This window comes from Corvus cornix, chromosome 1A (assembly GCF_000738735.6).
Source record: "Corvus cornix cornix isolate S_Up_H32 chromosome 1A, ASM73873v5, whole genome shotgun sequence".
Taxonomy (NCBI): domain Eukaryota; kingdom Metazoa; phylum Chordata; class Aves; order Passeriformes; family Corvidae; genus Corvus; species Corvus cornix.
The window spans coordinates 1,408,967-1,422,194 of NC_047057.1; the positions used below are offsets into that span (position 1 = coordinate 1,408,967).

The 13,228-nt window shown below is 46.6% G+C and overlaps 1 protein-coding gene across 2 annotated transcripts in view; it reads right to left on the reverse strand.

Moving 5' to 3' along the window:
• The window catches only part of EXOC4 (exocyst complex component 4), a 285,356-nt gene that overhangs the window by 195,706 nt on the left and 76,422 nt on the right, over positions 1-13,228 (reverse strand). For both annotated transcript variants that reach the window (XM_039570880.1, XM_039570879.1), the window contains 2 exons: positions 8,594-8,739; positions 5,597-5,685 (listed from right to left, as the gene is read on the reverse strand). In XM_039570880.1, coding sequence (XP_039426814.1) covers positions 5,597-5,685; positions 8,594-8,739 — 235 coding nt within the window. The remainder of the gene's footprint in view (positions 1-5,596; positions 5,686-8,593; positions 8,740-13,228) is intronic.

Below are 13,228 nucleotides of genomic sequence, written 5' to 3' on the forward strand. Positions count from 1 at the left end.
TAAAACAGGGTATTACAGTTCAAAGGCATAAATATTCTCCACCTATTCTGTTTTAATCCGCATAATAGAAGATAATTCCATGTTGTCTTTGTAAATTCCCCACAAAGCCCTCAAATGCTTCAGTAATCCAGATTCAAAGCTGGAAAGAAGCTGCAAATAAGTGCCTTGAAAATCAAGGACTGCTTTGCAACCAAGCAAGTCCCAGCGAGTCCCAGAAAACCTGGGAGTCTCTGCTGAGAACTGTAACAACACAACCCAACCAGTCCTGGCTGGAGCAGCTTCCCAGCAAAATCAGTAGAACTGGGGTATTTGCGGGATATTTTATAAAATAAGGAATGTGCTCCCCTGTATCAATAGGGGAGGGAAGCTTGGCAGTAGTGGGAGAGTTGTGAGGATGGAGAATCCAAGCCGGTGACAGAACTCAAAGCTGATGCCAGCATTGATTCTCCATCTCTCTATTTGAGAAGCTCCTCTACAAGAATACACCCCCTTCATGCCCCTATTTTTTGGTTTTCCTTCTCCAAAAGGACCATGTGGCACCTGAGGGGTGTTTGGGCTCTAAGGTGAGAAGAGTGCAAGGGGCTAAAGATTAAAGCAAGAGGAGCCTGAGCTCAAGACCGAGGTGGGCAGGCCCTGGAATGGAATTCCCAGAGCAGCTGGGGCTGCCCCTGGATCCCTGGCAGTGCCCAAGGCCAGGCTGGACATTGGGGCTTGGAGCAGCCTGGGACAGTGGGAGGTGTCCCTGCCCATGGAAATGGGGTTGAAACTGGATGGTCTCTAAGGTCCTTTCCAGCCCAAATCCATCCCATGATCATGACGCTCACGGTGCTCACTGGCACCCTCTGACCTGGCAGTAAATATCTCCCTGACACCAAAATTCCTCCTCCTGCCTTACCTTGCTCACAGTCCCTGACACAAAGCAGAGATTTCACAGCCCAAGCCTGACTTTGAACACCTCACATCTCCCTGAGAAGTGACAGGAATGAAATGGGAAATCTGACCCCTCCAAAATGTTCTCCAGGATTAACGGAGATGCCCTGATCCTTTTTCACAGACCCGACTGCTGGCCGAGGTCAGCCTTTAATAAGCAGCAGTGCGCACATTTAGACACCTGAAAGGGATCAAAAACATTGTTAAAAAGGAAAAAAACAAACACACATGGATGGGAAAAGGAGGGCTGACCCCACCCAGCAATGGGAACCTGTTGCTGGAGATGAAATGCCAAACGTGCTCTCCCCAACACCAGGAGCTCTTTGCACTGACAAAGCAAAGGGACCCTCCTGCCTCCTTTTTTAGGCATCTCCCTCTGAATTGTTGTAGCTTTGATAACAATCTCCGAGGAAAAATCAAGAAACAAACGATTTTCTTACACATAATCCCCCTTTTACCGTCAAGGGCCTGACCCCAGTTTGATAATCTCATTTCCCGAGAATCAAAACGCTGGAAATTTAAGCTTCCTAGAGTGTTAATTGTGGCCCTGCTCCATTGCTAATCAAAAAATTGGATGTTTTGCATGAAAATGCTGCTCTAATTAATTCTCAGTCATAAAGCAGCCTGGTTTTAATAACCCCTCCTTGATTGGGCAGCCTTTGAAGAGGCCGTGCCGCTAATCCCCTACACCGGGACAAACACACGCCAAGGAAATCAGGGATGGCATTCCAAGGGCTGGGAGAGCCACTTGCATTAGAGCTGGCAAACCCCAGCAAAGCCCTACTCTTCCCTCTCCCCCAGCCCTGCCCAAGCTCAGAGCCAACTGTGATCCTGCACACCACGAGGAGACAAAAGCAGTGGTGTGACAGGAAATTCAGGATATCACATCAGCTCCCCCTCCTCAGCTGATTTTTCCTCTGGTTTATTCCCCATCATTCCTTAAGGAGTATTTTTAACCAGCACAGGCCACTTGTCACAACGTCTCCTTTAACCAGACACGAATCCCATTCCCTCTCCCCCTCCCCACCACCTCTGACTGACAACACATTATCATACACATCTCTGAGAGGTGCTGAACCGCATTTTCATTATCCCAAATGTCAGGATTGGTTTCTGTCACTGCTGAGCACAGCTGGCTCCCTCCGGCAGCCCTTCGGTGAATCCAAATGGAACACGGCACCTACAAATAACTGCATTTTCCCTGGACCTGGCCTTACATCGTGCCCTTGTCATATCAGATCCCGTTCGCCTCTGATGCTGTTTCTTGGCGTCACAATCTTAATTAGCAGAGTTTCTCGTTGATTTTCTTTAATTACTTAAAACCTTATGGTAAGGAATTTTTCAGGCTTGGGTGGAGAAGAGATGAGCAGCAGAGTGGGGAGTGACAAAACCCACTCCCCGAATTTAAATTTGTATCAGAGGGGTGTTCAGGACTTTCCATTTATCACCCGGCAAGCAAAAAAAAGTCTGTGGAGTTTCCAAAAATTATCCACTATAATTTATTGTGTCGTTATAGCAGAGCTTTGTTTTATTGCCACATTTGCCATCCTTTGCCAGAGATGAGCAACCTGAGAAGTTCCTGGAATCCCAAAGTAGTTTGGGTGGGAAGAGACCTTAAAGCTCATCCCATCCCACCCCTGCCATGGGCAGGGACACCTCCCACTGTCCCAGGCTGCTCCCAGCCCCAATGTCCAACCTGGCCTTGGACACTTCCAGGGATCCAGGGGCAGCCCCAGCTGCTCTGGGAATTCCATTCCAGCCCCTCCCCACCCTCCCAGCCAGCAATTCCCAATTGCCAATCTCCCATCCAGCCCTGCCCTCTGGCACTGGGAAGCCATTCCCTGGCTCCTGTCCCTCCAGGCCCTGTCCCCAGTCCCTCTGCAGCTCTCCTGGAGCCCCTTTAGGCCCTGCAAGGGGCTCTCAGCTCTCCCTGGATCCTTCTCTTCTCCAGGTGAGCACCCCCAGCTCTCCCCAGACCGTACCAGTCCAGAGGGAAATATTTCAGTTATGTACCTGCCCCCACCTTTATTTTAATGTCAGCTATCAGAGAACTCGTGTGTCCAACTTCAAGGGAAAAACACATGGCCAAATCTTTCTCCTGCAATTTCAGTGGAATAAGACAGAAGAATTGCAGCTCTAAATCACTTGCACCAGGTCCCTTTCTCCCACTGAGGGATAATGTGAGCCTCGTGCTCTGCACTATTTCAGTCCAAATCAAAGGGGTTAATGACAAAGCATCGCTCTGATCTTCACACGTTTTTAAGGCTATTTAAATTAAATTCTTATTTCAAAAAGTTAGCGTGAGCCAAACTTCTGTAAATTCCTTTCTTTTCATGCATATGTTTCTTTGAAGATCTTTTCAGGAAAAAAGATTCCCTAACAAGTCACCCTCCCCCTGCTGCCACTGAAAAATCATCCCTGTGGATAAGGCTGTTGGGAACAGAAATTGTGCAGCATTCACAGAAGACAGAGTGTCACATGCCTGCTTTCCACGAACCTGATTGAACAATTAAATTGTATTTCTCTTTAAAAGGGATAAAAAAAAAAATTTTTATATATATATGTGTATATATATATATAAAATCCAAATGCAGATCTTGCTGTGGTCTGGGATTCGGGAAGATTAATGAGCTACCTAAAAGGGAGCAGCAGCTCATAATAGAGACAGAGGTTACTGCATTTTTAACGTGAAGTTCAAAGGGAAACTTTTCTTGATGGTTCAACTGCAAAGAACCTCAGCAAAGTCATCTCATCTATTGTCCCCACTGACTGCCCACACCGACTTTTTGTCACCTATTGCATCACATCCAGGCTCTTCCAATTGAGCTGCAAAGGGCAGCAGGACTGTGGCCCTCTCCACACTAATTCCTGTGTTCTGTCCTTTACTTCTTTGTCAGCTCCTGGGCTTTGTTCTTCCCCATCCCGTGGGGAATGAGCAGCCTGAGCAGCTCCCAATGTCCTCCTCATCCCAAATGCTCCCCCAAGATTTGTCCTGTATCCACATGGAATCACTCTTCCATGAAATCTGGTTCTGAACCAGCTCCAAACCCAGCACAGGAGCTCCTTAAAACCCTCAGTTGTAACAGCAATAACCACAAAAATCCCCAAATCTCAGCCATGAGGTACCTGGAGCAGGACACGGATATGGAGAGAGTCAATTCTGTTCTCTGCTTGTTTTTAAAGCCACATGGACATCTGGGAATGATAGAAGGCAAGAGGACTCATCCCAAAGGGACAGGAAATTCTGGAGCAAGTGCTGCAGGCTCCCTGATGGCCCCACAAAGCTCAAAGTTCTCAACAGCTGCAAAATTCTCGGCTTTGAGCCCACATTTGTCCCAGTTCGTAACAAAGAGCTCATAACTGTGGAGAAGTAACTACTTAAATCCTCCTGGAATAAAACCTGGTAATGGGGTTGAACAGCTTAACAACATCCCACTGACCCTGGTGACTTCCCTCAGCCAGTCCTGGGTGTGTGACACTTTTGAAGGTGAGAACCTGAATGCCAAAAGGCAGAGAGCTGTGAGCTCAACACCTCCCAAGTGTGTGTAGAAGGTGAGATCCCAATTTAGCTGACAGGTACCTCCACTTCCCCTCATTCCCACATGCTGTGGGATCAGGGTGTGGGCAGCCGTCACCCTCAGCACATCGGGAGCTCAGGTTCTTCCTTCTCAGTCCACCCAAAAGGATCTCAGAACTCAGCACAGAACCATTACACCGCTGATCATCCATGCTGAGATCACCCCTACAGTCACCCAAGTGAATCAGTCTGTCACAAGGACAATCTCTGGCTCTCAAGGCTTTTTTTCACACCCTTGTGGGTTTAAGTTGTCGCTGAAGACAGGTTATGGGAAGAGGAGGGGAAAACAAAGTCATCCAAAAATTCTCTTGCATATGATAAAACATTCTCAATTAAAAGCCAGCTGAAAATTATCACGGACAAGAGTTCCAGGAGAAATTCTACCCTTGGTCATCGCTGTAATACTGAAGAGCATAAATTATTTTCTTGTTATGATTAGCCCGGGAAGAAACTGGAATAGATGATACAAAAGAATTTAATCCTGCTGGACATGATCAGGACAGTCTTAGGATATTCCCTGGATTCTGCTGCCAAACCAAACCACTGGATCACTGAGGAAAAACAGGTGAAATGATGCCACGCTTGGAGCAGGAAACACTTCCCTGGGCACACGCAGCACTTGCCACAGGCAATATAAATCAGCAAGAGCAGCCCAAGTCCCCAAATTCACCATCTGCAAACACTCTGCAACTCTTCAAATGTACAAAACACAACAAATTGGTCACTTCAGTCCATCCAGCTTCAAATTTGAGCTGCCTGAGCTCAGCTCCCAAAGCAGTGCAGGGTAAGTATCACAGTAAGGAAATAAATTGCAGATAAATATCCAACGTTACTCCAGTATCCAAACCCCGTGCTCAAGGTGAGGCTGTCTGTATTTCACCCATTGTTTTAAGAACATTTTTTAAGACCTTGACCTCCAGCTGAAAATGCTGAGAGAATGAAGATAAACCCTTCACAACCTCATAATAAACAAGAGCTTAAAACCTGGAGAGGTTTAGAGCAGAGATCAATACCTGACGGAGGCTGGACAGGATATTCCAGCTCCTGCAGAAGGGAATTACCCAATTACCACAGGATCCCTTTCCATACCTTGCAGCTCCCCACTCCTGCTGTACAGCTCCCTCCTCTGCTCCCGCAGGTAGGCGCTCATGCTGATGGCATGGGATGAGGATTCAAACCTGGAATTCAAAGGAATTAAATAAATCCAGCCCTGGAAGCATCCTTCCTGTGAGCACCACTCAGCTCCAAACAATATAAAATGAAAATGTATTATTCTCCTGGAAGTTAGACACCAGTCTAATGGTATGGCTTTAATAGTCCACAATCCAAATATTTTTACAACTATTTCTGCCCCATCAACAGGATTTTTGCCTCTTATAGTAGAAGGCCCCAGACTGGGCTCTGATCTGACACCTCAGTGACTCAGGACAGCTCAAAGTCCCTGTGACCACAAGTGTCCCATGGCCAAGGGCCTCGTGCCCAACCTGCCTGAGCTCAGTGCTGGGAACATTCTCCATGGCTGCTGCTCCAGGTGGGCACTTCCCAAAAACACCCAGTCCTGGGAGTGCCTGGATAGGCTCTGGGGACCAGGAGAAGGGAGCTCGTGGTGGGGACAAAGCACCTTCAAACAGCCTCAGTGGACACCAGACTTGGAAAGGAAACTTCTGCCACAAGAAGACCTCAAGATGTTGATGATTTGGTGTAACGCCCCTCACTCCCTCCCCAATCCCACAGCTAAGGAAGATGGAATCAGCCTCAGAGGGACACTGGGAACACGAGCATCGCGCCACAGACAAGGGGAAAGCATTCCACAGCTTTCCTGGGCACCAGTGTTGAGGTTATTACTATTAATGAGGCTTTTCTGCTTTAATTTGGACTGGGAGTGTTGGTGTTATTGCAACTGAACTAATAATGATTTATCAAAATACAACAAACCCCTCAGACTTTAATTAAATGAGCTGTAAATTCTTGGCTCTGTGTTCCCCATGTGCTCCCTTCTGGCCCCAGTGAGACAATGAGTGCAGCATTATCCCACAGGTCTTTCCAGGCATCAAACCCACATCTCATCCCTTCTCTTCCACAACCATCCCGTTTTTTTCCCCTACTTCCCTTCCTCTGCCACCTCCTTGAGCTGCTCTTCCCCACATTCCTATTCCCACTTCACTCCTCTCCCCTTGTAGCTCCTTTCCCAATGCTGATGCTCCCACAAAGCTTTCAAAATATTTTTGTTTTATTTAGAATTGCACAGAATTACAGCCAAGTCTGGGACTGATTTATTGGGTGTTCAACATTTGTCTGCACAATTCACTCCTGTCCTATTTCCCGATTTCCATCTTGGAAATCTGAGCTGGCAACCTGAGCATGCCCTTGGCTACCTTTGGCAAGAGAAGAAAACCAGGTTTATGGTGGCATGAATTATCCAAATTCCCAAATTACCCTTCAACTGAAGCTTCCTTTTTCAAGCTAACATTGCAACTAAATAAATATTTTTCATTTTTTTTTGTTATACCCACTTTAAAGATAAGGAAATAAGGGTTCAAAGTGTCTTCTGAATACCAGCTACTGACTTCCAGAGAGCAGGACACAACTGAGGAGTTTTCAGAAATATTTAATATTAATTAAATGAGCTCACAGCTACCACAGGACACAGTACCAACACCTGCATCCCCCTGTGAGCAAAACACGAGGTGGAGCCCTGCCCTAAGAGACTCCTGAGGAATTAAATGCAGATATTGTGGTGACAAGAGGAAAGCTCCTCTGATTTGGCCAGAGCTAATGGAAAGGCAGGGAAAAGAGCCTGGCACGGAAAGCACTGAAGATGGGAAGGGAGACAAGAATAACACTCCATCAAACACGTACAAACCTCAGTGGGCTGAGAAATTCCATTTCAAGGGAGATTTCCATAGATATGGTGACAGCTGACAGCAGCCAGATAACCAAATAAGAGATCCCAGTAAGTGCTGCTGTCACTGCGGTGACGGCACCGCTCAGTGACAGCACCAGGAGTGGTGAGAGATGCTGCTCCCACCTTCCTGGAAACAATTACAGCCACCTCCTCTCTGCTGACAAACTCTCCCCAGCCTCAACTCTGCTCCAGGTGAACCAGAGCATCCTCATTCCTCAAAATCCCAAACTTAGTTCTCAAACCCCAAACTTGGGTCCTTGTACACCCAGGAACAGACATGGGATGAGCAGCCCTATTTTGCTCCAATCTGCAGTTCGGAATTAATTCAAAGTGTGAGTCTCAGCCCAAAGCAACCATGGGAGAGTTAAAGAAAAGGGTGGGGGGTAATAATCATGGGTTGACAGAGGAAGGAGGCAACACAACCTCTAATAACAGGAGGTGACAGGAGAGCTCATCCTGGGAGAGCCAAGGTGGGGTGGAAGACCTGGATTTCTAACTGGGATCTCAGGTAGTGTCAGAGGACATCCACCAGGAGCACCTCTGCCAAAACAGCACTTTTTGCTCCTCCCCAAAATCCTCAAGAGGCCCAAGAGAATGGCCAGCACAGGTAGGCAGTGGGAGAAAAAAAAATTCCAGCACAGCTCCCCCAAATCCAGGTGTGAATCTCCTCTCCCACCAGCGCTGCTCAGCAACTCCTCGCCCCTGCACGAATTTGCTCTCCCAAATCCTTCCCTTGGCCACCCAGCCTCTCTCATCCTCTCTCTTACATTCTCCTCCCAACCACTTAATTCTTTGCAGCCTGACCATTGAATTAAAGGAGTTAGTGACAGGATTAAGTGCTTAGTCCATGCAGTAATTACACAGTTATCTTAATTCCCTTTGTCCAGTGCCCTTTATCGCTCCCTCCAACAGCTCCTGAATTTACCATGGACAAAGAGAGGCATAATGGATCACTCCATGCTCTGCAGCAACTCTTGTAATGGGATTCCCAGTCCTGGAATGAGCCCTGGGAAGAGCTCAGCTCTAAAACCCAGCGCTGAATCCGTAACAGATCTTCAGCTCCGGGCATTAAATCCCCATCCCGGAACTTCCACACCTCTCACACTGTGAAACTGTGATTACCAGCAGCACTTGAGGGACCAAAGGCAGCTTAGGCACAGCTTCAAAACCCCAGCACTTACTTAAAGAGAGGGTTTTTGGGTCTCTGGGGTTTCTTCTTGGCAAAGAAGGCGGCGAATTCGCGGCCGGAGCTGGCGTAGCTGAGCTGGGCCGAGGGCTCCGAGGCCGTGCGCGTGTTCTTCATGTCCAGGTACTCGGTCAGCAGCATCTGAAGGAAGGAAGGAAGGAAGAGAGCTCAGCAGCTGGGGTAAAGCACCATTAGCATGTCCCTGGAAGGCCTGGGACTTTGAGGTTCTTTGTATGGAAAAGTGGTAAAACAAAAATTCTAATTGACAGAAAAGCGGCTTTATTTTCAAAAAATGGGCTCCTGAGGACCGGCTCTAATTTGGCAAAAGCTTCTTTTATATTCCTCAGAATCCCTGAATGGTTTGGATTGGGAGGAATCTTCAAGATCATCCAGTCCCACCCCTTGCCACGAGCACCAGACCAGGTTGCTCCAAGCCCTGTCCAACCTGGCCTTGGACACTTCCAGGGATGGGGTTTTTGACCAACTCAATCTGCTCCAAGCCTCTGATGGTCCCAAAAGGAACTTGCAAAAACTTCCCTGCGGTGATTCCACCCATGGCAGCCACGGGGAGTGGGTGGCTGAGCTTTGTACACTGATTATAAACATAATAAATGCTCCTAAAAACATAAAGGTTTGCAATAGTGAGCTGTGCAGTTAAAATACCTTGGTTTATAAATGCATTTATGTGCTTGAATACTTCCTACATATTTATATGGAGAAATAGGAAACATCCATGCATGTGCTGGGGGTCATTTATGATGGAAAATACCCTGGGAAAGCTGCAAAAATTGTCCTTTTATAGCTCCCAACCCAACCAGGCTTCTTTCATCACTGAAAATACGAATTCCCACAGCTGCCAGTGGAGCTTCGGATTGATTTTCCAATCCCAAATCACTCACTGAGGGGCTGGGGGGTCCCTTTGTGACATGAGGGTCCCCCCTGTGAAACCCTTGCAGCCCAATGTTTGATGCTATTTAAGGTGAAGAAGTAAAACCAGACTCCAAGTGATTCCATTTTCATTTCCTTGTGTCTGAAGATGAAAAGAAAGCCCTCAAAAATGAACTTTTGTCAGCGTATTCCAAAAGTCACTGTTTATTTCCAGGAATTTTTCCCTACTCCGAGGCTGTTGGGAATGTGCTCCATGTGAATAATTAGCCAGTCAAAGCCCATCAAAGAGAGCTGGATGTAATGAAAAGAATCCATCACTCCTGTGCTGCCTAAGTTGAAACAAATGACACCGGAATAAATAGCCAGGCAAATGGAATCATGCCCCTCATTAGAAACAACTTGGGATGGCTTGGAAAAAAAATATTAATACAAATACACAGAAAATCTGATTCCAAAACCGTCTCAATTAAAACTTTACCTGAGCACAGGCTTTGAAAATTCGTGTTTATTGGTAAAAATAATCACTGTGCTAATTTTTGACACTAATTTACCAAACCCGTTTGTATTCACCTACTTGCATTTCATCTTCTCCACTTCAATTAACAACCTGAAAATCACCACAAAAATCTAATTAAACCCTCAAACTTAATCAATTGAAAAAAAGAAAAGAAAAACATTAAGCAATTTGTTCTCCCATTATGGATGAAACCTATTTATGATGGATTCTGTGATTCCGGTGTCACTTTATATCCAGGAGTAGGGAATATGCAGTGTGAAATCCAGGACTACAATAAGCCAAGAGACTGTTGGGTTGGGAGCAGAATGAATGATCCCTGTGGGTAACAGGTGAAACAGAGAACCAGGAGCTGGGTTTGATCTAAGATAGTCAGAAAATGCAATAGATGGGGGAAAATGAGAGGAACCTGTTGATTAATTGTTAATTTTCTTTATTAAACTATTTCCTAGATGGGCACGGGAGGATGGTTGGATACAAGGCTCTGAAAAAGAAGCTGTAAAAGCTGATTTTGATAATCATCCTCAAAACTCATCGAATTGCGGGATGGTTTGGATTGGGAGGGACCTTAAAGCCCATCCAGGGCCACCCCTGCCATGGGCAGGGACACCTTCCACTATCCCAGGCTGCTCCAAGCTCTGTCCACCCTGGCCGGGGACAATTCCAGGGATGTGGATACTTCTAAGAAGATGAAAACAGGGAAACAAGAATTGGGAATTCATTTTTCAGTTAAAAAATTCAAGCATAGGAGAAACTGGGCCAGGCAGATCAAAGCTCTTTCTGCTCCAGTGCCCTGAATTCAACAGTTCCACAAATTCTTCAGGATGAAGTAATTAACTGGAAACGGGGCTGAGCAGTGACAGGACACAGCCAAGGGGACAGGAGAGATCTCCAGAGAAAGGACTCAGGGGACCTCAGACCCTTGCAGGGCCTCAAGGGGCTCCAGGAGAGCTGCAGAGGGACTGGGGCCAAGGCATGGAGGGACAGGAGGCAGGGAACGGCTTCCCAGTGCCAGAGGGCAGGGCTGGGTGGGAGATTGGGAATTGGGAATTGCTGGCTGGGAGGGTGGGGAGGGGCTGGAATGGAATTCCCAGAGCAGCTGGGGCTGCCCCTGGATCCCTGGAAGTGCCCAAGGCCAGGCTGGACATTGGGGCTGGGAGCAGCCTGGGACAGTGGGAGGTGTCCCTGCCCGTGCCAGGGGGTGGAATGGGATGAGCTTTAAGCTCCCTTCCAAAACCATTCCATGATTCAACACAGCACATTTGGCCTAGAGCTGCAGCACTAAGATTAAAACCCTTCTAATTTTTCAGCAATATTAACACATGGGCCAGGCTGAAAATCCTGGCAGCACTTTGCCTCCAAAAACAGCCTCAAGTTGTCCTTTCTCACTGCACTGACAGATTCCTGGGGTTCCCCCGGTGTCACTGGCCTCAATTTATTCGCTGGGTCTGGATAGCCCCAGTTTTCCACTTGTTCTGCTCTCATTGTCCTCGTGGAGGATTTTAATAAATCTCCTCTTTCAGTGGTAGAAGTTGTGCTCTGGCCCTGTACTTATTAAAAACCACAGCAAGACAGAACCTGAAAATCCACTTTAAAGTTAAGAAAAACCCAGATATTAAAAATATCCACTTAAAAGGCAAGAAAAACCAGGCCCCTCCTGCCTGTGTAAGCGAAAGGAGCTTTCCCGAAGCAGCCAAGTAAGGGATTTCCTGATTTGGTCCCCCAACACCTGATTAGGAGTTGCTAAGGCATCAATCAAAAACCTCATTAGACATTAATCACGTGGCTGCACAGCAAGATTTATGAGGGACTGTGAAGTTTGCAGCATCCCATTCATCTGGAACAAGGACTTTGACTTTGTGCTCCCTGGCTGAATCCTGCCATCCGTGGGCTGTGTTTACATCCCTCAGACAAATAAAGCTGTCCATAAAGCAGGAGAACAAAGCACCCTGTATCCAGCTGCTCTTTGGGAACGAAAATTAATAGAAAGTGTTTTATGAAAAAAGCAGTTTTTGTGGATTTGGAGGTGTAATTAAATTCTCTGATTCCAAAAGGTCGTGGCAGTGTGTGCGGCCTGTCTGTCACGCTGAGCTGCTGACGCTCACTCTGCTCTGTCCTTCTGAACTGCAGCCCTGGGGCAAAGACAAATCTGCTCCTGTGACACTCCAGGTCCACATTTTCCTTCCTTGGCTGAGCCCCAGGACAAGCTGGGTAAGTTTTTATGCCTTATCATGTCCAAGATTGACCCGAACAAATTATGGGCAGTAAAACACACCTGGGTGACAGCTGAATCAATTCATTTTTGGTACCTTTTGTGAGGTTTTAGAAGGGCTGAGCTCTGAATCAATTCTATTCCATAAATTAAAAGCTGTAATTGGTATTTCAGACCCTCACAGACTCTGAATTCGGATGGAACTCTGCTCCATCACCAAACCAGTTTCAAACTCCACACCACGAACCCTGGTTTTCATCATCCTTCCGATACTTGGGAGGGTCCAGAAAATCCATGGAAAACCAACACCACACAACGAATTTTTCAAGGGTGAATGAGAAGCCCAGGTAATTACTGGCCTCTCCAGCTGATATTGATCAGGGACAATATCACAGAACAGATGATAGAAGATTCTATTAAAAAAGAATTAAGGGGGAATAATGGAATTCATGTCCAGCAACACGGATTTCCAGAAGATGGAAAAGTCCTGCTTAAAATATTCTTATGATGGTGACAAATTCAGCTTTAAATAAACAGAAAGAGATAAAGATTTCTGTCCACCAAGGACGTGACAAAAGCCAAAACACCCAAAGTCAACAAAGAAATCCAGGCAGGTGCAGGACAATGTTCAAGTAGAAATGAGAAAATCACTGACACTGAATTTTACAAGCTCTCAGAAATCTTAATGCCTCTTTTTGTCCTCTGTACTCCAAGAGAAATACCAGATTATTCCAGCCTCCTTTTCTTTTGCTGGATGGAAACCTTCTCATTTTCAGTCTAAATTCAACCCATCTTCATTTTTAAAACAACAGTGACTGGAAGCTGAATCAATGGAAGCACATAGAAGTGGTTTTTCCCAGAGGAGCTGTGGCTGTCCCTGGATCTCTGGAAGTGTCCAAGGCCAGGTTGGATGAGGCTTGGAGCAGCCTGGGATAGTGGAAGGTGTCCCTGGGGTTGGAACTGGATGATCTTTAAGGTCCTTTCCAACCCAAACCATTCCATGATTCTTTAAGCGT